Source organism: Centroberyx gerrardi, chromosome 10, assembly GCF_048128805.1.
Source record: "Centroberyx gerrardi isolate f3 chromosome 10, fCenGer3.hap1.cur.20231027, whole genome shotgun sequence".
In the NCBI taxonomy this organism is placed as follows: domain Eukaryota; kingdom Metazoa; phylum Chordata; class Actinopteri; order Beryciformes; family Berycidae; genus Centroberyx; species Centroberyx gerrardi.
The window spans coordinates 17135982-17161990 of NC_136006.1; the positions used below are offsets into that span (position 1 = coordinate 17135982).

Here is a 26009-nt window from a genome sequence, read left to right on the forward strand (position 1 = left end):
ACTAATCTCTCCACCTGACTTGTGGAAGCTCCGCTTTTTTTCTGAATTATTTATTCCCTACTGTTAAAGACAGTGGGACAATGGAGCCGGAGTGAAGTAGATGGTAGATTTGTAGCTCTGACTGCAGTCTGCAGCACACATGGATGTGTTCAGCTTTGTGAAGATGCCAAAGCTGTCAGGGTGAGTCCGATGGATGCTGCTGTGTATGTGCCTGTCTACCCCTGCATGGCATTTGTTTAATAGGTGCTGTGTGAAGCATCATTTAGAGAGTAAGACAGGAATTAGATAAACGTGTAGAACGGGTTGGTGCGTAATTTAGGTAGAAATTGATAAATGCGGAGTTCATTGAATGATTATGAGAATAACTTGTGCAGTCATGTATGGTGTTATGTGGGATGAATGAGCAAGTGAGGTAGATGGGAGTGGGGGAACAGGGTGGGTGTGCTCTGGATGGTGCTTCATGGGTATAAACTTGGCACTGTATTTTGTATGTTCGTTTCGTTATTGTTATTTTAAGGTTTTTCGATGTCATGGCAACCAAGGATGTTTTACAGCACTATGAAAAGCAACTGGAGATGCTTCAGATTTTATTTTGTGAACGATACTTTAAATTGCTTTAATTAAATGCCTGTATGGGTACATGATCACTTATTCAAAAGAGAGTTGTAAGTTTTCCACAAATCAAATTTGGGAATTATAGTATAAACCTGTCTTCATAACAGCTTCATAGTCTTCATAACAAGTGTGTTCTGTCAAAGGTCATCAGAGGACCATCATTTAATATGAGTGGCCAAGTTCACATATCCATAGCCTTAAACAGAATATGGGGATGAGGACTCACAAGTTCCAGCTGGTGAAGAACAGTTAAAACCTGATATTGCAGCTTCACTGCTTTTACATTAAGAACAATTAGGGGGAAAAGCTCTACATTATTGTACAGTTAACACTCTTAAGCTTATTGGGCCTCATTTGGTGAATTTCAGTGTGACAGAGAATTGGAATCAAGGTTTTTTAGTAAGAAGTGATGGCAGGTAAACAAGGCAATGTTAACCAAACAATCCTGAGTAATTCATTCATTTCCAAGGCAGACAGCTCACCTTATGCACCCATGGGTCTGCTAGATTGTGTTGATCTGCCACAGTGGACAGTAATCCTCCTAGGGGATTTGGCTCCAGCAGCAACACCACAGGCCATTGGTTGAGAGCAGTTGATCATAAATGGGACATGTTTAATCAGATATACTGTATATCTCATATTGTGGGATGCCCATTCAATGCATTCCCCTTCACTCATGAGTCATCAACTGAATTTGTGTATTACTGCACCTCAGTATTCTGTTTCTGTTCTGTTGGAAGAAAATTACAGCTTGTTGTTTTGAAAGATTCGTGCAGGAAAACAGGCGGTTTGGTAGGTAGGGCTGTTCTTTCAGATGATGGGATTGTTGCTTTTCAGTTTGTGTCCTTGAATGGCAGCATTTATGATGTGGCTCCCAATGGACCACCAGCGTCAGTGCATCCTGTCACTGTTAATAATGCCACACATAATGTTGTCCCTGATTACTGGTTAGCACTGCTGCTACACAGGCTTTTTTTTCTCTGCTGCTAGCAAGAATTTGAGTCGACAGGGTGCTATTTTGCCATGGCTAAGAGGACCTTTTTACACAGTGAACCATAGTATGTGCTTCAGAGATCCATGAGAACAGGAATATTTCCCCTCGTCGCCTGCACCTCCTGCCTAACAACGCCCCCAGATGTCTCTGCTGTCAGAAACAGGAGCATGCTCTTGCTTTGATATTCTGCATTTTTCACTGTGTTTTTCACCTGTTTGATGTTCTTTTTTTTATTCGAAACATACTTAACACTCCCCCTCTACTTCCTCATGCATCTGAAGAAAAGGTTGAAATGCTTGACCATGGCTGTTTAAACTGCTGTCTTGATCTTGCAGTGTAGCACTGCAGGTTAAGCTGTGGGGGGAAGTCTGAGTGGCAATAGATCCTCTGGGAGTTGTAGATGGTGTGTAACTGACTCCATTGAGGAAATAATGCACACAAAACAACTATGTATTGAGAAAGTGTCAACTGTTATGCAATGACAGTGACTAACTGACTGAAGTTGGAAAAATATCTGCGTGTAGGTGTATGTGTGTGTGCATGCATGCATGTGTGTAAAAAAAGGTCCAAACTGTTTGCACTATATAATGTTGTAAACTGGTGAATATGAACATAAACTATTTTCTGGATAGCGTTGGAGCGAGCGACGAGTCCTCAACATGAAGCATATGGAAGAATAGTTAGAGCAAAATGAGTTGGACTGTTGTATGTGTATTGCTGTTTGGTTCGTTCCTGGGTGTGTTTTTCCGACAATAATTCATAATTCAGTCAATCTATTATGTGAGCCATGGTTAGGTCTATTTTAACTGTGCAAAGTTTCCACACAGAAGTCACTGGACTAGACAGAATTTGATTAGCCTAAATGTTCATCAGCGTACAAGAAGACCAAAAGATTTGTCTTACTTGGCTGTTCAAATCAGAACCTCTCAGGGACGAGGAGACCAGAAATGGCTTGGGGTTAGCAATGGGAGCCAGCTGGCTGGTGAAAGAAGTCTCAGGCAACCATCTATTTTGCTCTGTCCTTTAGAGCTTTTAGCATAAAAGCAGTGAATAGCACAATGAGGTGCAGGAGAATCCAGAGCTAACTCAGTGCCCGCAGGCTAAGTTCATCACTATATTCAGTTAATACTTTACATAGAGTACTGTGGAGCAAAGAGGGCCTGGGGAGATTACAGTGGAATAAAGAGTGATATGATTTATGAAAAGACACAGATGTCCTCCTTTACTATTGTGTATGTGTCTTTGTTACAGCCGGCTATATATTTTTAAGCTTGATATTAATAGAATGGCGGAAAGGATCTACCTAGTCACAATTTTGATTGAACTCGTTTAGAGTGTAGGTTCATATGAAAATCTCATGGGTGCCTTGAGAGGAAAGTGAACGCTGAGGCCAATTGCATCTTGTATCTGAGGTGTGAGAGCTGTGAGAGTGTATTACCTTCAGCATAAAAAATGTCTGTCCCTAGACAGACATTTGTGTGTGTGTGTGTGTGTGTGTGTGTATGTGTGTGTGCGCGCACGCACGCTTGTGTATGTACAAGCATTCACGTGCATTTTCCTAGACATTTGCAATCCGCTTTCCAAACCATTATGATCAATAAACTATGCCAATTGCAATGGTATGGTGTATTTTATTACTATATTATTATATTATTATAGAATGAGGATGGATGTAATGAAAAACAGTTATTTGTTTGTTTGAGGTAATGATCTAACATTGTAACTGGTGTAGCGCCAGGCTGGTTCCTGGACAGAAAGTGGTGCAGCAGAATCCAGCTCCAGGTTCCACAGGGAAGATTGCTGTTTGTTAATATTGTGCCATTTGCTATTTAACAGGTACACTTGGAGACAGCGGGACTCACTCACTTACTCTCCATAAAATATTTGGAGGATCTTAGTGGGTGGGTTGGTTCCCGAATGCTGTTTTATTCCCACCTAGAGGAGATTAGCTAACCACAAAACCGTTCTATATAGAGACACCAGAGAGCTGCTCAGGATAGTGCTGTTGCCAATGGCAACAATATCAGCACTTCCAAAGACAAATACAGAAATGCAATATTCAGCTGTTTTGGAATGATGGTAAAAAATACATAGACAGTCTTGTCCAGAAGCAAATTTCATTGTGTAATGGATTTCAACATCGCTGTATAATGCTAGTACTATCAATACTATATGGGGCAAACTGGAAACTCTGGTTATGAAGTTCTCAGTTTTACTGTGTTGGTGTGATAATTATGAATTATTATGTGACTATCAATTCTTGATCATTTGCTTGACACCAGATTTTGTCTTATCCATTATCAAATTAACTGTGAAATTGTCTTGGCACAAAAATAGATGTATAAAAATATGTAACATTATGGGTCAAACTTTAATATGAGCATGAAATTGAGTAATTATGTGTAACTGTTTGGTCTACAATATCTTTGAAATCACTAAAAGTTGTGCTTGTTTTCTTTGGTGGTGATACTTTAGCAATGAAGTATAAATAGCAATAAAGTGGATTGGACCAGTGTATATCGTGCTTTCATATTGACCAAAGGGTTTAAGTGGAGCCATGGCAGCGCTTGGGCAAGTCAAACGGAGGGCAGATGTTTTCCGAGACAAAAGGCAGCACATCTCTGCCCCCAACAGGATGCAGGCAGTCTGAGAGGAGCAGAGGAACACGGCCCTTAATCAGAGTGGTTCCTCTCTGTCTGAGCCACTTCTCTGCTCCACTCCCCAGCCTCCTCCCAGGGGATGGCCATCTCATCTGCTGTCTCTCCACAGATTACATATCCAAACAGAATTACATTAGCAGTCTCTCCCTGCATAAATATCTCGGTTTAATTCAAGAGCGCTGGGAAAGCAGTGTCATGGACTGCTCGCCATGCCGCTCGCGTCATTCATGTAGCCTTGCACTCGCTGCCACAGGGGAATTGGAAAGTACACCCTTTTCACGTTGTTTGACTTAGGGATGAAGTGAGTAAGTGTGCAGTGTTTGGTGATAAAGTAGACAGCGGAGTTTGCTGTCATTCGCTCCTCACCTGCGACAGATCAGCATTGGATTATTCATTGATTTTAGTTGAGATTTCATTGCATGCTGCGCATTTAGAAATCTATTTATGATTGTAATTGTGAGATTGTATTAGTTGTGCGTGTGTGTGTGTGTGTGTGTGTGGGTATGACTTAAGTCACTTTCAGGGACACACACCAGACTTAAGACCAGTTGATTGGGGACGGCTTGTGAAATTGGGGACAAAAGCCGTGTCCCCAATTGGTAAAAAGCTGATTTTGTGTGTGTGTGTGTGTGTGTGTGTGTGTGTGTGTAAACATGTAAGAAAGACAGTTGGAGGAAGGGCGCATCAAGTTCACTATAAATAGTAATTTAGTGGCAACCAGAGAATGTCATAGAGCAGCTCTTTTCACTGCACAGCTGAAAACACACTTAGCCATTTGTATTTATTTAGTTTTTTGGGGGGGCGGTGGGAGGGGGGTAGGGGAGGATTTACATTATATGAAGTAGAAACTGCCTGGAATGTCGCCAATGGCATGAGACATGAGGGAAGCTTGTTGAGGCAGGATGGCCAGAGACTGTATCCATCCAACCATGTGTACATTACTGGACACATTATGCCACAGTCTTCTCTATATTGACCACTTTGGTATAAAATGATGTGTTGTTAGATCCATGATGGCAGATAGGCACTTACAGTAAAGGACAATTGGTATTCATATGGCTCTTTGGCCTGACAGAAGTCAAAGAACGATACATTTTTCACTAAATGTTTCACCTGGCTCTCTCAGGGGAAAGAACGCTCTGAATCTCCCATGAAAAAAAGATATTAGGAATTATCCTTTAATCCTCAATACATGGTAATGGCGGGCATGCGGTACCAGAGCGTGGTTTCATATAGCCAACACTCATGGAGATTGTCTATGTAAATTATTCAAACACAGTTGAGTGTCTCAGTGTTAGAATGCTCTTGTTAGCTGTGGCTTGTCCATAAAACATAGTTACATCCCCCATTAACAGGAATTCAGCCATCATAACACACTAAAATGCCTTCTTACAAGTGGCTTGTAAAAGAGAGAGAGAGGAAAGTGAAAGTGAACTACTGTGATAAAGCAAGGATCACATTGTTCATGCAATTTTTATGAAGGACTGAAAAGTGATCTTTTCTCAGTCTTCACTGACAGCAATATAAAACGAATGTATTCAAAATTATAAATTTAGATAAATTGAGATTACAGAGTATTGGCACATTTACGGACAAAGACGCTGTTCATCCTCTTACAAAGATATTAGGATAGATGTATGAAATTAAGCCTATAAATGAAACTGTGTTGTAATCTCCCAACTTAGATTATAAACTGACTTTAATTGCCATGGCAACAGAGATTTGCACTCTTACTTATTATTTTCTGATTTATTATGTTCTTATTATGTGCTTTTAACAGTTTTCTTTTTCTTTGCTGAGGAATTACTATATACTGAGGAATTACTAATATACTATAAATCATTGTGTTTCTCATTTAAAGTTGCTCTCAGTGTCTGCTATGGATTGCTTATTTGGTTGCTACTGAATAAAAACCTTGTCTCAGATCTAATATTTAATAGGGATTTTTTTGATTGTACAAATTCAAAGAAATAAGCAAAATAAAAAATACGGTCATTATGCCTTTTGCATTTTTAGGGCACTTTGTCCCAAGAGAAATCCATGGGGAGCCTACATTTGGTTGGGCCATAAAAAAATATTACTTCTTCTTCTTCTAATTCTCCTCCCTGTGACTCTTGGGTAACCTGTTCATGAATTGTGTAGCATGGCTTACCCACTTGGCGCTTGATTACTCAGTCCTACGTGACAGTGCAGACATTATTTATTAATGCTTGCTGAGGAAGATCGGTTTCACTGTCCACCAGTGGGTGAACCTTTTCAACTTCTCTGTAAGCTATTATTCTGCTGCGGCGCTTTGGCTCAATAGTGTAATGCATTTCCCGTCTGCAGACAAAAGAAATCAAAGATCACAATATCTATGACCATTAAAAGAGAAATTGTGGCAGAGAGGAAGAGAAATGGATTTTGTGGAACTTTTTGTCGATTCAGAACGGTATTTTGAAGGCACATCATCTGAATCTGTGAGTAGAACGCTCCATTATCTTTTAGACTTTTACAGAACTGTCCAACTTGTCTGTGGTCACTTTTTTAAAGGTGGAATCCTGGAAAAAATAGAACAAGTATAATTGATATTCAAGGATTCTTTGAACTTCAGGACGTTTCCCTGTCGTTCTGTACATTACATCTGAGTCCATTTGATTTATTTTCAGCAACACTGTGCGTTAAAGACTAAAATGTGTGAATCTGTTACATCACACACTGCCTGTGTTAACATGGCTGTTAATGCAGGGTAGAAGTGGGACTCGTCAATGAGATGAACATGGCCCCAACAGTGTCAGACAGTATCCAGTTGTGTAGACACACATCATTTGAGCTGGAGGAAATATGTTCTAAATATACACCACAGAGGCCCGCTCCCAGCTAATGTACTGTAGGTCAGATAAATCCATATCCGTGTGGAAACACTAATACCCCCCAAACACACCACTGTGTTGGGACAGAAATCAGATTGCATCCTGTGTTTGAGCCTAGCCTCAAATAAACTGCACTGCTGTGCAGTAGGTAACATCAACACTATTTCCAGCTGCCTTTTCTGTGTGATTGTATTATGAATTAATTATGATTTAATGCATCCCGTAGCACTTTAAGTGCATTTCTGATGAGGTAAAGTACCTCAGAACTGTTTTTAAGCTTTGGTTGCATTATTTTATAGCGGTTATACTAGATTGAAGTAATAGCCTTTACAGTGTTTCATCATGTCTTCTCTCAGCCTATGCATTGCACTGATGAATTGGCAAGATAAAGGCTGTTATTCATACATATCTTATGAAACGGACACGTGCACACACACACACAGGGAGGCATGCACATGGGCACACACACACTCACACACACATATATACAGAAACACACACGCTTTGCACACAAATTATTCTCATCGGTACAGTAACTGGGGAAACATTAAGAGGGAAAGAAAGAGGGGCTTTGAATAATGAATGCGAAGAGCCCTGTAACACGGCAGACAAGCCTTTGAAGTGACATAACTTACTGCCACTGCTTTCATAGCATCACCACTCTGCAGACACAAAGACAGAGATAAAGGGAGGAGAGGGAGGGAGAGACAGACAGACCGAAAGACAGACAAAGGAATCGAGAGAGAGAGAAAGAGAGAGATTTTTGTCTTTTAACCAGGTAGTCGTTCTTCTGAAAACCTGCAGTGCCAACTTGTAGCATCACGTTTTTTGAAAAAGGCTATGACTGTGAATTTGCGTTTTGTTAGACAAATGCGTATTTTCAGCGCTGTAATCGAGATTTCGACAGGTTATCTTACTCATACTCAAGGCTTTTATTAATTGTTTCCTGAACAGTGTGATAACTCATTCTAGTCTCCCTGATAAACTCTGTCAACTCTTCTTGGCGTCGAGCGTATAAAATAACTACCTTATAAGAGAATTCCTCTGGGCTTCAAGCTTTATGAAGAATCTGCTGACATCTAGAAATAAAACCAATTTCATGCCTCTCAAAGCACAAGAGTGAGGCATGACAACTCCGCCTGTGTGTCTAGGTTACATAATTAATTTGATTTGCATTCATTGACTGAGCCCTGGTTAGAGAACACTGTTTATCACATTGAAATTAGACATTCACTTGTCATTAGTTTTGAATGGCCTCGGATTATGCTGTGACTCATTTATTCCTATTATGATTCGCACAGAGCATCGCATTACTCTAATGAATATTATTTTGAAGCTGGTTTTGCTTTTCTAAGTTAGAGACAGATGTGTGGAAGTCATTGGTAACACTAGTCCACATCAAGTATGAGCTGTTTTTCATAGGATACTGCTGGTGTGGTTACGCAAGTAGAGTTTAATGAGCTAAATGGCACCGAACATTATGATATGCTGTGGACCAATGCATTAGGGATGGGATGATCTGCTTATCTCACAATACGATTCGATACGCGATATGGGGTTCACTATTCGATACAACCACGGTATTATGTAATAAATACAAGTTGCACAGTCAACAAAGTATGACTGGGCAGAATTACATTTATTTCTGAGACACAAATCTTTCTAGTGATGGCATTGGCTTGATAGAATGTAAACAACAATTGAAAAATGTCATTACAAAGTGCAGATAATACAATTTGGATGGAGAGCTTGTGAAATTGTGATGGGCAAGCCGTCTCATTTGTGATTACTACAGCAGAATAAAATGGTGCTAATATCGCAATTCCTTTTTCTGCCTCACGATACATATTGTCACATTTTTGTATTGCGATATATTGAATTTCGATATATTGTCCCATCCCTGCTATGCGTGATTTCTTTCCCCCTGTGTGTCTCTCCAGCCACAGGACCAAATCCTCAGGCTGGCCGCCCCCTTCAGGGACCTGGAGCGCTTCACAGGGACCTCCCAATGGATGGGACATGGGCTCCAATAGAGAGGGGCGTGACTGCTACATCAAGTAAGTGACCAGTGTTTAAAGAAACCGAGGGGGAGCGCTCTCTCTCCCAGATGTTTCAGAGGCTTTGCCACCCTGTGATTATTCTAGCCACGTCACTGCCTCCACACTGTCTCCATCTGTGCATTCAGAATACTGATTCCCTGTTCCTTCCACTGCTGCGCACATACTGCCCCTGCCTGCGCTCGCTCTCTCACTCTCTCTCACACACACTCACTCATGGTACGAAAACCATCCTGATCTCGACCAAGCAGAGAAGAGCTTGTGTGTGTGTGTGCGTGTGTGTGCTGCTACTGATGAAGACCTGCACAGGGACTTGTTTTGATCTGAGAGTCTGCATGTATCTGCGAAGATGCCGGGTTGCAGTGTTATCAGCATAATCGATCCTTAGGCACTTCTGGATATCTGTACAGCAGGTAAAGAGAAACTCTCTCTGCAGTGGCACAGTATGTCCGTCTGTGTGTGTGTGTGTGTGTGTGTGTGAGCAGGACGTTCCAGTGTAACAAGTGAGTGTTTGGTTGCTTCATCTGTTATTCCGTTGCTGTATGAGGATACGGCTGGGCTTCTCTGTTTTTCCTCTGCTCTCCTCTCTCACCACCGATGTGCAAGTGTGCATTCAAACGGGATCTAAAAATATTACAGCCTTCATACACCACATTCCTCTGCACATACTGGATTTTGACTTTCTGCTTCCCTGTCTTTTTTTCCCCCTTTTTATATGTGTTCTTGTGCAAATGAGAAGAAACACTACAGTCTTATTTAGATAATGTTGTCTGTTTTCTTTCTCATTGGATATTTATCATAGTGGAATGGATGGAACATGTAGCTGTGTACAGTGATTTGCCATGTTGTTTTACTGGAATGCATTGTATATGTTTCTCTCTAATGGGGAAACTATGTTTATTTGAGTGCTATGCCCAATAGGAGGCAGAGAACTTATCACACATGGGTTATAGCACGAGAAGCGTGATGTCAGAAGAGTTACATAAGAACTAAGGAGCAGTGGAAGTGCTGGATGCAGAGTGTGTCTGGATGAGGCATATCATAGAGGCTCTTTTGGCTCCAACCTTAGCTTGCTAAATTTGCAGAGGACTCATAAATAATCTAGTGCATGTGTCTGTGACTGTCAGTAGCCATCTGAGTTTGTCAAGACTCCAGTGTTCTGATGCTAAATTGTTGTATTTCTTAATAAAACACACGTCTGCGTGACAAGGAGACATGAATAAACCAACAGCTTCCATTTAATATGTACAATGTGACACACAGCATTTAACAGATGCAGCAATGTAGTGCAGGGACTGATGCAACAGTGTTCAGTGGAATAGATCAATATCAGAAAAGAGGGTTGGAAAGCAACATATTTAACAGTCTTCTCGTTAAATGGGTCTGATTAACAAATTCTTGATATTGAGCATGAGCATAGACAGATGACAATGTCTGCAGAAAGCTAAGATGTCAACGTTAACTAAGTGAAAAGGTGGCTGCATCCGTCTTCACAATGGCTTCATCAAAGCATTTACAACATTTATTAGCTTAGCAAGCTAGGCCTCGATTGAAGGCTGTTCTAACAAAGAGGCATTTGATCTGTCAGGCAGTAGCAGCTGATGACCAGTCCGCTCACAAGGAGGAGCGACACAGCCAAAATGCATCAATAAACATTAGTTGTGATTGCTCAATTTAAAAAGGTTGTGTTCCAGTCGACAAATATAACCTCTTCATCACCAACAGCACTAACAATTTGGCAGCTATGTCAAAGCAACCACTCAGAACAAGTGTAATAAAATATTGCTTTTGGTAATGAGCTTTCACCAAATTTACCAAAATGTACCTTAGGAAAACGAGAGTGAAAATGGCTCCTTGTATAGTGACAGTAAGTCCAGCATTTGTTGCTGTGGCTTATAGTCACTGCGCTGTATAGAGTATTGTGAAGCTACATTAGCAGCTAATGGGGATGATTAGGGACCATTAGACGCAAGGCTGTCAGCACGTTGGGAGGCCAGCCATCTTTAGCAGGTGGCCATGGTTGGGGCGGAGACAGTACACTTCCTGAATGCACAGGTCCATATGGTTTTGTTTGCGCACAATCTGTTGAGTTTGTCACAGAGATAAAACTGACACACAAATCCAAACTGAATGCGCCTCAGCAACACCTTGTGAAATTCAAGGTGATGCTGTTCATTACTCAGTGCTTCTGTAACGGCTTGTGATACGGTTACTATGTGTTGTTGGGCAGCGTATGTGTCAAGGTTGCCACCCACCATGTACTGTATAATACAGAATCATCCCATAATGTTCAGAAAAATGTTTTTGTACAGTGTTTAATCAATATGAAATGTGATTTGTGCCGTGTTTTTATGCTAGGCTGATAAAAGTGAGGAAATATGAGTCAATAAACTATTTAATGCAAAATGATAGAGTAGCAGAGAAACAGAGGACAAACAACAGGTAAGCGCTCTCCCTCTGGCTCTGTTTGGGTGCACAGCACACTCACATACACACTGTGTACGTGTCTGTCAGTGTGTATGTGTGCGTTGGTGTGTTTGTGAGTGAGCGTTTTGCGTTGGTTGTTGCTGTGATGGTAGGTTATTGTGACTAAGGGCCCTATTTTGGGGGAATTGTACACTTTGTGAAGAAAACCAAATTCTCCATACATCTTAAGGAGTTCATGAGAAACATTTTTGGTCCAATGCATTTTGCCTGTAGCTTCCTGGCAGCCACTTTCCTGTCACAGGGACAGAAATGGACAATACTGTATATTGGTGCAGTCAGCCCAGTGCAAATTAAGAACCTGGGTTGCCTAAGTGCATCAGGTGAGGATATTTCTTAAATGATATATGGAATTGTAGGTTTAAAGTGGATATTTTATCTGATAGTTTGGTCCAAAAGCTACAGTGATACACTCTGATGTCTGCCATTCACAGTGTCCTGCAGTATGTATGTGTACAGAGTGTGAATGCTAAAATAGAGAACCGGCTAATTTTAACAAAGTATCTCTGGATTACAACTTGTTGCAGAAGTGTAACCAAGCCCACCCACTGGCTGACTAGGGGCTATGTGGCTAGTGTGATTTTCAACAGAAACAAAGAGCAAAATGTCTTCCAACAATGAAACAATGTAGGCCATCAGTGAGAGCTGTTTGCAAAATCTACAGTATTACAGTAATACAGTATTAAAGTAGGATGTATTAGCATGTAGCATTTTAATATCATCACCACATTCATTTTCAGACATTATTATAATTACCGCAAACAAATTAGACCATCAACAAGAAGATTGTCAGCCTCTATGGTGTTTTATATTGTGTGCCATATTGCATTATGGCACAAAGGGAGATTTCTTTACAGCACAAAACAAGAACAGTTTTTACTTTGCAAGTAAGCCAAATACAACAACTTTATTCCAGTTCCATTATTCTAAATGCAGTTCCATTATTCTGCACTTCATGTTTGAATGCATATTTGTTGTTATCGACGGCTGTTATCCTTCTTCTTACACTTTGAAGCAAGAATACACAGAGTATCGCAAGGGAGAGGAAGGTGAAATGTGGTCTTAATTTTGAGAAACGGTAGAAATGCTACACGTAACACATTTAAGAAGGCAGTATAGTGCTGTTTCTTAAAACTGAGGAAAGCATCAACAATCAAAATGTTTTCGTCCTCAGCTGATTGGAGAAGGGCAGTCATGATTTTATTTAATCTCATTTAGACCATTGTAACTCCCTCTACACCTGCCTTGGTCAGAAGTCAACCTCTTGTCTTCAGCTTGTACAGAAAGTAGTGGCTAGGATTTTGATTGGTGCTAAACAAGGAGACCATATCACTTCATTTCTACCAGTGAGTTGTAGAATAAATTTTAAGATTTTACTGATTACTTTTAAAGCTCAGCATGGTCTGGTGCCTGCTGTAGCTACTGTATATTTTAGAGCTTTTAATTACTGAATTAAGAAGAGTCCTTCTCTGAAATATCACTAGAAATTCACCCAGCTTTAAACATCTCGTTTTTTCCTTTGTAAAAGTGGCAAACTCAGTATGTTTGTGTTGGTACTGAGTTTTATCAAACATACAGATCTCTCTCTCCTCGTGCCTTGAAAGATTAATTGTTGGTATTTAGTGGCGAATGGTACATGTGTCAAGAATAACTGTGAATTACACACTGCCTTGTCTGCCCACGGCATTAATTAACCAACACTGCTGGCACCATGGAGAGCTGCTGCTGCTGCTGCTGCTTTTGCTGCCAGAGTGGGGACAAACACTGTAAAAACATACAGATTACAGAGCATGTAAAAGCTATACATTTCACATTTTCTTGTTCTCAGGAGGAGGTAGATGAAATTGGAGCAAAATTTGGGTAATTAGTCAATAGTACCAGCTGAAAGAAGGCTCAAACTGCCGAGATCCCTGGTTTGCAGCCAGCTGGATTCCTACAGTTGTAAAGTTAGCAAGGGTCACGCTGAGGCAGTCAGGAGATTGTCACAGCATGCCGGCACTCCAAAACATACCTGTCCTGTATCTTTATCAGAGTGCAACACCTTACAAAGGCAAAATCCTGCTTGGTAACATGCAGTCATAACAGCCTGACAAAGTGCTGAGGAGAACAGTGTGTGCAATCGCTGCGGTTTTCTTTGCAATTCACACAGTGGGTATCTGCAACAGGAAAATACAATTGTTGGAGCTTGATTGCCATCGCCCACATATTCTATTTTTGAGGCATCGCACTAGTTTCTTATTTCAAAGAATATGTTGCTTTCTAGCTTTGAACATTTTGGGGAATTAATCGTCGGGAAAACATCCAGTTTCTGCATATTTAAAAACATGAAATTTACTGCTGTCCCCTTTATTCAAAATATTTAACAGCCTCTGAGTCACAGTTGTTGCTTCTTAGTCGTTCTGCTAGATTCTATTGGTTCAGCATGCAAATTTTAGCATATTCTGGGTCATGAATGCTTTTGTCAAAATACATATTCAAATCCAGTCGCTCTATATACAGCCATATAAAATGGCCGAGAACAGTTTTTTTGTCACTGACATTCAAACTCATAATTTGGTGAATTGCATAGATGTTTGATTTATAACTACATTAACAATATATAGGATATAGTCTCAAAATGTACATTTGTTTCCTGCCCACCCACCTTAACTACCACTCTAAAGATGGTCATGCTTGTCACCTCTGTCCCACAGCCACGTCTCTCAGAGCAGCTCCCTGGAGGAGGTTCGTCTGGACGGGGACAAGTTTGTGCCTCCAGCCCCCCGGAAGGTGGAGATGAGACGAGACCCAGTCCTTGGATTTGGCTTTGTGGCAGGCAGTGAGAAACCTGTGGTGGTCCGCTCAGTCACACCAGGTAAAGTGGCTCAGCCGTACTGTGGATTTTAATACACCAGTGAGTCATTCCACCTGGGGCCATTATCAACAGATCCTCCGATGGAGAAGGAATCCTAAAATGTAACTAGAAAGGGGAGAAGGAAAAACCCACTCAAGTTGTGCTACAGTGATGAATCATTGATTTTAACAGCGCTCAATGAGTAAGCATCCATTAGAGCCTTGGGCCTCGAATGCAGGAAACCAAGAAAATAAAGAAGAATGGTTTGACCTTCTGCAATTTGTACCACTTAACTCTTGTTTGGTGTGTGTTGGCAGGGGGTCCCTCGGAGAGCAAGCTGATCCCAGGAGACGAGATCATCATGATTAATGATGAGCCAGTCAGTTCAGCACCCAGGGAGAGGGTTATTGACCTTGTCAGGTGCGACATCACGCTAAGATGAGATGCCATTTGCCTCCTGTTAGACCTGTTGTAGATAATTATACACATTCTGTCTTGTTTACCGTGTGAAATGCAATGTTTTAGATTCTTCCTCCCAGTTTGTGCCTTATCTAAACTATAGCAGGAGTGCCCAATTATTTACTCATCTCAAAAGTTGGACAAATTGAAGATGCCCATATATTTGCATAAATTCACACAATTGCTTGTCCAGAATAAATCAGCCCTGCAGTGAGTCTGTCACTCTTTAAATGCCTGTATCTATTATTTGAGTGCTAACAAACCCAAGATATTAATTGGATGAATGTAGTGCAGTACTTCAGCCACCTGCACCATTCACCATGATTCAGCTGGATGCGGGTGTTGGTGTTTTTTCATGCGTCTCATTAGATTAATGTCATTGACACAGCTGAGTGACTGGCTGTGAGTGTTGGGTCCTCGTATGACCTGTGCTGCAGTCTGTAAACAGTAGATTAGTGCAGTGAAATATACCCATGTGCAGGCCACTCCATCACAGCCCCTTTCGCCTTAACTAGGCTCTGTCTCTGCAGTAAAATGCTGCGCTATAGCTTTAGCAAGGCAGGGCCTCCATCTCTGGGACACAATGCTCCTTTTGCTGCCGTGTGGTGTCTATCTCAACAATAATGATCATTCCCCTGTGTACACTGATCAACTGAAACTTCTGCTTATTGATTAATCACATTACTTTGTCCATGAATTTAGGGGAGCAAAGTTTAAATCTTTAATTATGGGTTTGTTTGTGCATGTTCTCTGCAGGAGCTGCAAGGAGTCCATAGTGTTGACAGTTGTTCAGCCGTACCCAGTGAGTCTCTCCATCTTCAAAGGATTAATTCCCAAGAGGAATACTTTCCAATAGGCTGTTTGTGTGTTTGGAGCTGATTATTTTGTTGACTTTGTGAATGCAAGACATGAATCATGCCCATATGTCTGTGCTGGCACTGTATCAGTAATTCTGTAGTGGAGTGTTATAGCCTGGCTAACTCAAAGGGAGTCCAAATGCTGCAGTCTTTCCAAGTCTTCTCATGTTGTACCGTCAGATCCTCGCAAGACCCCAGATGAACCTGCCGCGTCAACAATTACTAGAATCATGGTGCACCAGATGGTGATGGATACAGTGCCAAGAGCATATATTCTTGTTTACAGTTCATGAAATAAGTCAGTGTAGATGAAATTCTGCATGAATTCCCACCAAAAATAAACCAAATAATTTCCACTTTATATTGAGAAGTGTGCTTGCTCACTGAAAACAATGTCTAAGTTGTGTTCCTAGGAGTTGCAGAAAACCTCATGAATATTAGTCCAAACACTGTGACATTAATTACAATTATTTATACCATGCACAATTTTCTAAACCTTTTGAACTGATTGTTTTGAAATTACATCCTTACACAGTTCATTTCAATTCATTATGTTTCTCAGTATCAGGAGTGTTTCAGGGGAAATAGCATAATAAGTGTTATTCTCAAAAAAAGGCTTCCACTTAAGAAGCGGCTATACTTGAAAAAGGCTTTGGTTTGCAGAAAAAAAAAGGAGTGCGGGATCCCATAAGACACAGAAGAACAGGAAGAGCAGCTCTTCTAATCCGGCCTGTAATTGCTCCCGTTTACCAGACATTGCTTTGCAGCCTTAGCGACACACCGCCAGTGGGGGTGTCCTTCCTCCCATGCCCTTACACAGGACCACTTTAATTACATCAGTACAGAGGGGAGAAATGGGAGGTTCTGATGAAAATGCTTATGTTAGAAGAAGGCAGCGTGTCCTTGAATGCTGTGAAGCTGTAAAAACACATGACTCATCATCACACATGACTGTGGCGTCTCTGAAGGAGCCAGACTTGTTACTAATTGTGCTTTTACTCTGTGTTGTTTTTTTCCCCCTCTGTAAGTCACCCAAATCAGCGTTCATCAGTGCAGCCAAAAAGGCCAAGTTAAAGTCTAATCCTGTTAAAGTCCGCTTTGCTGAAGAGGTCATCATCAATGGCCAGGTCCCCGTAAGTCACACTGGACACTGATTCATTCTGTACACATCAAGGTTGTGAATAGGGGATGATTACTGCTGACTTGAACTCTTAAAGATGCCAATTGAAAATGTTAGAAATCACTAACTGTAAAAAGTACACCTTCCTCTCTTTTTCTCCTCTTCTCTCTCTCCCCATCACTCTACCATCTCTCCTTTCAGCCGTATTGACATGAAATGTAGTGCATGCGGGCTTGATTGACAGAAAAAGAGGGACACTTTCTTGCAGAGAGCTTCCCTGATTTGTCAGATGATTCACATAGAGCAGAGGTTTTTGAGAGAGAAACTACAAAGCAAGGGGGCTGTCAGATAGTCACATCCTCTGAGAATACTATTACAGACAGTATCTTACACACTAATAGCAAGTGACTTGTAAGGACAATGTATCAGTATGTTAGTTTTTATCACTTTTTAATCTTTTTCATGGCACGTTTTGAAAAAATATATCATCGGAATGGAAATGAATTGAAATTAGAAAAATCAAAATATGTCATACACGTTTAATTATGCTTCAGTCTTCACAGTCACTTTCACAGCGAGCCCCTGAATGTTCAGTAATTTTCTCTCAGGGATCTTTTAATTTACAGAATTTCCCACCCCAACTCCCACTGATACACTTGAACAGTATAATCAACCAATCAATGTGAATAATTGTGATTTATGTCTCATTCTCATTCCATCCCCAGGAAACAGTGAAGGACAACTCCCTTCTCTTCATGCCAAATGTTCTGAAGGTGTACCTGGAGAATGGGCAGACCAAATCGTTTAAATTTGACAGCAACACATCCATTAAGGTAGGTGCTGGAAGTTCCATGGTTCGCTGTGAAACGTTCCAAAGGGTATTGCATAATCTAAAGTGATGTTCAGTTTAACTCTTAAATTATTCATAGTTGTACTGTAGATTCTGAAGTACAAGTTCCTTTCTGCATTGTGGCCTACAGAAGCTTATCTGCACTTTAATTATGATTCAGATTAAAAACTCAAAAAGCAGTTTGAACTTAATTAACTGTGGTGCAGGGAGAAGTTGGCAAGAGATTCAATGTTCAGAAAAGTATTTTTTATACCATTTTATACAGTTGCAGTTGAAATTCAGAGTGTTTATATTTGTCATATTTTTGTGCATGCTCATCCATGAAAATGATGTATGGGTATGACATATGGCACAGCACTACATTTTGCATTCACTTGGTAGAGTGCTGAGCACATGGAAGCTGCAGTGTGTGCATGGTGCACATGTTGTATTAATTATGAATCTGTCTATGTGACAGGACGTCATCTTGACCCTGCAAGAAAAGCTATCCATTAAGAGCATCGAGCACTTCTCTCTCATGCTGGAGCACAGAGCTGAGGGATCTGCCAGCAAACTCATGCTCCTGCATGAGCAGGAGATGCTAACTCAGGTAAGACACTTCACTTGCCGCTGCTAAATCGAGTTGACTCATACACTCAATGGCAAAACAGAAGGAGGATATTACCCTTCTCTTCACTGTACAGTAAAATACTCTTACCATGTGTTCATAGTACGACAAGGGAAAGAGATTGAGTCAGAAAATGATCAGAGGGCAATGGGTAATACGACAATATATAATATATAATATATATAATATATGACAGGTCGCCTCCTGCAGATGAAATGTTAATCACTGACATAGTGTATCTTTACCTTCTAATCCATGTAATAATGCTTACACAGCCTGTAATTTGACATGTAGATCACTCCTGGACAAAGTTAATATTACAGTAAATGTACTCAGTGTAATTGTATGCTGTGCCCACTCAGTTGAAAAATAAATCTTTAACAATGTGTAAGCTCTTGTGGTTAGGTATTCTGCAGACACAAACATGTCATGACTAATTGGACATTCCTTATCCTTAACTTGTGCTCTAGGTGACACAGAGGCCAGGGTCACACAAGATGAAATGCTTTTTTCGCATCAGCTTTGTCCCAAAGGACCCTGTGGACCTGCTCAGGAGAGATGCAGTAGCATTTGAGTACCTCTATGTTCAGGTGAATATCAGCAGATACAAGACAGCCAGGTGATATCCTGCAGATGTCTCTATGTTATGGTGGATATATGGTGAATTTCTCTTTGTGTTATGTTCTTATAGAATTATCAAAAATATCCCAGAACTAGCACATATTGTAGTCTATATCATTGGCCTTAGCCACCATATGGTTGCCGTAGGGGTTTTGTTGTCTTGCATTTCGTGGTAAGTAAGAAGAGTAATTGAAGTGTAACCTCCTCCTGTCCTCTGCCCCTCTGTCTCCTCCAGAGCTGTAATGATGTGGTGTTGGAGAGATTTGGGTCAGAGCTGAAATACGACACAGCCCTCCGTCTGGCTGCCCTGCAAATGTATATTCTCACCATAAATACCAAGCAGTCCCAGAAAGTTTCCCTCAAATATATTGAGTAAGTGGACTGGGTTTCACATTGCACCATGCAGGTCAAGACTCAACTGCAGGTCTCCTAACTATAGAGCCCTTTTGTTGTTTCTGCTGTCGCTACTAGTGAGGCCAAAATGCTGTTACACAATCACATGATAATGATCTGACTAGTACTGTTCTGCTGCAATGCCAGATTACACATCTCTCCTGGTTGCTGAATGATTCCGATTGTATCGTGTCAGTTAATCAATGCACCACCTCTGGGTGAAGTAATCGATCACTAGTCAAGAATGATGACTTGACTGTTTGCATAGTGCTGGAGTGACCCTCTCTAATCAGTATGGATTGTGGCTCTGCAGGAAGGAGTGGGGTCTGGCGTTGTTCCTGCCTCCTGCAGTGTTGTCTAGCATGAAAGAGAAGAACATCAAAAAAGCCCTCACTCACATCCTCAAAACTAACCAGAACCTGGTGCCGCCTGGAAAAAAGGTACAGGGTGCCACCCCAAAAAACCCCAACCCAGCTCTGTCTATCTCTCTCTCTCTCTCTCTCTCTCTCTCTCTCTCTCTCTCATCCCTTTCAAAATTCCCTTTCTCTTTGCACCATAACACGTTTGAAAAGACTCATGACTGCCATCTAGTGGAAGTGCTAAGAGCTTAAAATAATGCTGCTGGGTGGTTGCTACAACAGATAATGCTGCAAATATTTTTTTCAAACTTCATTTACAAAATTACATATTTGTTGTTCTCAACTCATTTAACCAATTTCTGCCTGGGGATCATTAAAGTTTCATCTTATCTTACCTTACTTGTTCACTCCCCCTTCCAGCTGACTGCCTTACAGGCAAAGGTACATTATCTGAAGTACCTCAGTGACTTGAGACTGTATGGAGGACGGGTGTTTAAATCCACACTACTTGTGAGTGAATACATCTTGTTACCTCCTATCTTATTCAGCTAATGCGTGACACAATGGTGCCAAATTACATTGTACATATTTATAGTAGACAAGAAAGGCTGAACTTTGGGTTGCCTCTCTCCCCCTGGTTTACAGCAAGGCGAGAAGCATACAGAAGTGACTTTGCTGGTGGGGCCCAGATACGGCATCAGCCACGTGATCAACACCAAAACAAACCTGGTGGCTCTATTGGCTGATTTCAGTCATGTCAACCGCATTGAGATGTACACAGAAGATGAGAAGATGGTTAGAGTGGAGCTACACGTTCTGGACGTGAAGGTAAACATAAATGTGCAGCATCTTTCAAATGGAAATATATGCAGGATAGAGAACATTCATAAAACCTTGTGAATATTCTCTGTGCTGTTCCTGCTGATTGCTTTTGCAATAATACTCCAGTATTACCCTAACCAACTCCAAGTCTATAGTCTGTTCAGCAGTCATTATAATCTCATTCTACAGCCCTGCTCTCCCATTCATTGTGTGCTCATTGTCGTCTGCTTATCTCCCTCTTTCACAGCCCATCACTCTCTTAATGGAGTCTGTTGATGCAATGAATCTGGCCTGTCTGACTGCTGGCTACTACAGATTACTGGTGGACTCTCGGCGCTCCATCTTCAATGTGGCCAAAAGCAACACAGAGAATATGTTAACAAGTATGTCTGAACTGATCGAGTGTTAACATTTAATTCACAACATAGTATGTGGTGTGCGAATACACCTATTCACTTTTGGTTCCTCTTTGCAGGTCATGAGGCAAGAGTAAAGCAGAACTACCAGGCCATTGAGTGGACATACAGTACACCCTATAAAGGATGTGAGGACAGAAGCAACCAGAGGTGCAACCGAGATTTTTCTGACCAGGAGTGTGAATACCTCGACCACGGGAGATGCGAAAGTGAAATTCCCCCGGTCTACATCACTGAGATCCACCAGCCCCTGCACACCATGCACATGGCAGAAAGAGCAGAGCGCTGCAGAGCCCCTTACCCCCAACCCTTCCTCAATGTCCCAAGGCCCAAACCCCAGGACTCTCCCAGGAGCGCCAAGGTCTCCTTCATATTCGGGGACCCTCCCTTAGACAGTGTAAACCCCCAGAATCTGGGCTACCAGAGACTGATGGACGAGAGCCCAGAGATTCTAGACAATCACAGCCCCATGTACAGGCGTCTCGAGGAGGACTATAAGATGATGGATGCCATGGAGGACGGGGAGGGGTATCAGTACACCACCAAAATCTTTGGTCCTACTGAATGCATCGAGGAGCCTCTGCTGCGGGACATCTGCTACGCGGAGACAACGGATGACGCAGAGGATGAGGATGACATCAGCTGTGAGGAGGACATGGTGATGAGTGACATTGACAAGCCTACGTTCCTCTCGCTCTCAGGGTCCAGCGATGACATCATTGACCTGACCTCCCTCCCGCCACCACCGGAGGGTAACGATGAGGAGGACAATGACGTGCTGCTGCACTCCCTTAACCTGGCCATCGCTGCTCCTCCTCCCGGCTTCAGGGACAGCTCCGACGAGGAGGAGCAGCAGCAGGGGCCCGGGACGCAGCCCCAGGGGAGCTGCAACGATATCCCGGTGTCTCTCATAGATTCAGTGCCCACCCAGGGAGCGGAGGGCCAGGGAGAGCCTCTGGACGATGCGGTGGTGTCCACTTTACAGGCACTCGAGGCCCTGGCTGCATCTGAGGAGCAGAGTCCCGCGCAGTCAGAGAGTAGCACAGGTTCTTCTTACACTATTGTAACGTTTATTCATTAACACCACACAATGTTCCAGCCATTCACTTTTGATTTGTTCTTGTTGATGTTTTTTTTCAATAAAGCCCATTTTGTTCTATGTTTCCATTTTGTGTGAGTATTTCTTCATTCATTTGAACATACATATAACTGTCTTCATTACTGCATCATTCATTTTGTTGGGATTTGTTCTTGTTTTGTGGATCATTTTGTTTGTTTTCTCATTTGTAAATTTCAATGAACCATCTTTAGCATGCATTATAACAGCATTTTGAGTGTCATTAAGTATTATTTGATTAATATTTAATAGATATCATAATTTAAATTGAAATGTTTTTACATACTGTAGTTAGTCATTATTATATTGTCAGTGTTATAAGTAATAACATTTACTCTATAGTACGCTTACATACTAACATTGTCATTACATTAATTTCAATGTTATTACAAAGTCATACTATTAGCTTTATATTTTGCTTACTCCCTAATTTATGACATTTGCCATGTGCCTCAGATGAAGTTGTTAATGAGGTGTTTGTCTTTCTGTGGTACACAGGTGTAGAAATATCACGAGCATTTAGTCCCGAATCCTCCTCAGATTCTGGCAACGAGACTAACTCCTCTGAGATGACAGAGAGCTCAGAGCTGGCCACCGCTCAGAGACACTCAGAGAACCACTTGAGGATGCATGTAGCCATGACAGAAGGATACCACACTCTGAATGAGGAAAAGGCAGAGTTCATTACACCTAGTGAGGGTGGAGCGGGAGCCATGCAGTACAACCCCCAGGAGCCTCATGGGGAGGAGGCAAAATCATCGGCTGTTTCCTCCTCCCAGATACTTCACTCGGATGGTGGTGAGATGGAGCCAGAGACCATGGAAACAAAATCACTGACTGAATACTTCACTAAGATGCACATGGGCTCAGTGATGACCAGGCAGACAGGGAAACAGAGAGAGGTAGAGAGTAGAGTTCAGGGAGAGTCCTGTGAGTCCTCTGATAGAGCCCACATTCATTCTCAAGAGCCAAATAAAGAGGAGCCACCTCATCTGGTGGGAAAGTATAATGCTTTCACTGTGAGAGATTCTCATTACATGAATCAGCTTGATTTGGGCCGAACTCATTTTAGAGAGAGGCACCAAAAATGGCAGCGAGTGCCTGGAAACAAAATGGCAGAGAGTCTCTCTCCAGAATGTGTGAATGACTCACAGGCTGCCCACGCAGACAGGTTGGCAATAAAGGGAGAGAAACAGGACTGCGATGAAAGAAGCCAGCAGTTAAATGCTCATCTACGCTCCCCTTGCAAAGGGCCCCATACTGCAGAGGACGCAAATTCACAGGATAATGAGCAGCAGCAAATCAAGATCCCGGGATCTGAGCAAGACGTCACACGGTTATATGAATACCACCTGAGCAAGCGCATGTCATCAATGCAGAGTGAGGGCATCCACTCCCTCCAGAGCTCACAGTGTTCCTCCATAGACGCCGGCTGCAGCACAGGCAGCAGCAGCTGTGTCACTCCCATGGATTCTCCCCTTTGTGCGGCAGAGAATATGCACGTACTGTCAGACTCCTCGCTCAGGGGGCTGAGTTATATAGCTGCTGAGGAGAAGGCCTATGGGCCCCCAGGCCAGGGGAAGGCCGGTCATCCCATGGACCCCACCCTTCTGAGGAGGATCCACGCAGCTACTAGTGCTGAGCCGGGGTTTGGGACCGCACGGGATGGCAGCCATAGAATGCCCAAGATAAAAGAAACCACAGGTAAAACTAAACAGGGGGGTGCTCTCTTTGATCTATGTTTGTCTAAGTGGATGTAATGAACAGAAGCAGCACACAATGAAGCACTTGTTGAATTATTTAGTGTTCAGTATGTAATATGTATCAAGTAGCAGCTGTCAGCAGTAGCAGACTCATCACAGGTAAATAAGGGCATCAATTTTAGAAAGGGATGCATACTATGTCCGTTTTCACATTCCTGTCTACTTACAATACTAACACTTGATTTATGGATAATCTACTCTTAAGAGATTAATGAATGGAGGGAAATGCTATTATAGATCAAAGTGTATGGTCAGAGGGATGCTTAACAATTCTCTTTGTTTTCCTACTACCCCTAGTGTAGCTTGCACACAGCTGAAGAAGGTTGGGAGAGAAGACTCATCCTTAGCTCTCTGCAATGAGACCAACGCCACCACCACAACCACCTCACCATCATCTTTAAAGAGTAGCACAGAGCCCAGAGGGCAGACACAGGCTTGCCCCAAGCCCCACCCACATGCCCTGGCTTTCCCCTCTAGCGTACCCTCATGTGACCCTACAACAGGCAGCCTCAGGAAGCCACGCAGGGTTCGGATGCTGAGGAGGAGCTGGAGTACCTTAACGCCAGGTTCTAGGAGCTTTGAAGCACTGTTAGAGAAGACCAAAGCCACACTTACAGGGAAGAGTGGTGTGCAGAATGTCCAGTCTCAAGATAACCCAAAACTACAGGGGAGATTCTCTGCCAAAACCTTGCCCAAGAGTTGGTCCCATGGCTCAGTTGCCTCTCACTCCTCTGGTAGAAGGCTCTTCAGAGGGGCCTCCATGTTGCTGCCAGTGTCAGCTGTGCCAAGGCTGGATACAGCTGCCTGGAAGTGCCATGGGCCGTTCAGTCACTGCTTCCTAAGGAGAAAGATGAACACTGATGGTGATGATGAAGACAGAGAGAAGCCCTCACATCGTCTGTTCTCTCTTGGCCAGAAACAACAGCAGCTCACACCCACCCTCAGCACAGTCTTGAAAGGAGACTATGAAGCGGAACAGTGCAATATGGCCAGTGCTATGAATGACATGAGCCTTAAAGCAAGGCTGGCTCGTGTGAACTCAATGAAGGGAAAAACCTACAGCCTCCCCACAGGATTTGCAGATGCACGGAAGGACGCCTTAGAGATGATCACCTTGGTGCGCTCCAGTGTCGGCCAGCTGTCCAGGGGTGAGAGGCCTGAGGTCAGTGAGGCTGACCTGGGGAAGTTCTCCCAGCTGCTGTCCATGCAGGCCAAAGCACTGGGCAGCGCCTGCAGTCAGATGGCCCTGGAGCACAGCAGTCCTGAGGAGTTACTGCTTACTCTGACGCACAGCTTCCACACACTCTGCTGCCTGACTCAAGCCTGCATGTCACTAGTGGAAGGCCTGAGCATTGAGAGCCAGCGTCGTGAGGTGGTCGCCAAGGTGGATGAGGTCGTCATGAACTATGTGTGTCTGCTAAAAGCTGCTGAGGTGGCATCGGGAAGCTCCTCCAGTGACCAAAGTGTGAATGCTTTGACACATCACTCTACCACCATGTCTGCTATTATAAACACACTAACTCACTCACTGAAAACACTGCTCAACAAATAAACTGTTGCTCCCTTGTCCTGATTATTGATTTCAAAGCCATACATAAGAGACATGGGTTTAACAACCAATGCGAACTGCTGTGAAAAACCTTGCCTTGTGTATACAGTATTTTATTATGTAAAGTAAAAATGAATTATATGAATCATAATGAAACTTTTAAATAGATTATATTAAGGCCTCTATGAAGAATAATATGAACCCCCCCAAGTATATTATCTAATATTATATAATAGGGATTATTTTAGTTATTGATGATCTTTGGGGGCTTATCATGTAGATTATTAAAACCTTATTAGTATATGTACCTTGGTTATAAATTATAAAACATATTATGTTGGAAAAATGCATACAATATAAAACAAACAGCTCTAGACAAATCATTGCGCAAGACAAGACAAGACAAAAATAGTACATATGACTGTAATCTTTTTCATTTGCTGGATTCACCTTGAGTTTATGAATACTTTGCACACAACATCACCAAGTACTTTCCTGTTATTTTTTGTCACCATCATTAAAAAAAAATATTAAAAGTTTTAAAAACTTTAACCTTAAGTGATTCCTTGTTTCTGTCTTTT

General features: G+C 42.1%; 1 protein-coding gene across 1 annotated transcript; it reads left to right on the forward strand.

Annotated features, from left to right (window-relative positions):
* Positions 1-139: 139 nt before the first annotated feature.
* LOC139933013 (FERM and PDZ domain-containing protein 4) lies at positions 140-25431 on the forward strand. Its single transcript, XM_071926988.2, has 17 exons — positions 140-180; positions 9062-9178; positions 14356-14516; positions 14813-14915; positions 15711-15756; positions 16840-16944; positions 17657-17764; positions 18239-18370; positions 18859-18978; positions 19245-19381; positions 19716-19842; positions 20182-20271; positions 20407-20589; positions 20831-20966; positions 21059-22045; positions 22615-23820; positions 24182-25431. Exons 1-17 carry the CDS (start codon positions 140-142, stop codon positions 25429-25431), a joined length of 5049 nt encoding a protein of 1682 aa, XP_071783089.2.
* The last annotated feature ends 578 nt before the right edge of the window (positions 25432-26009 follow it).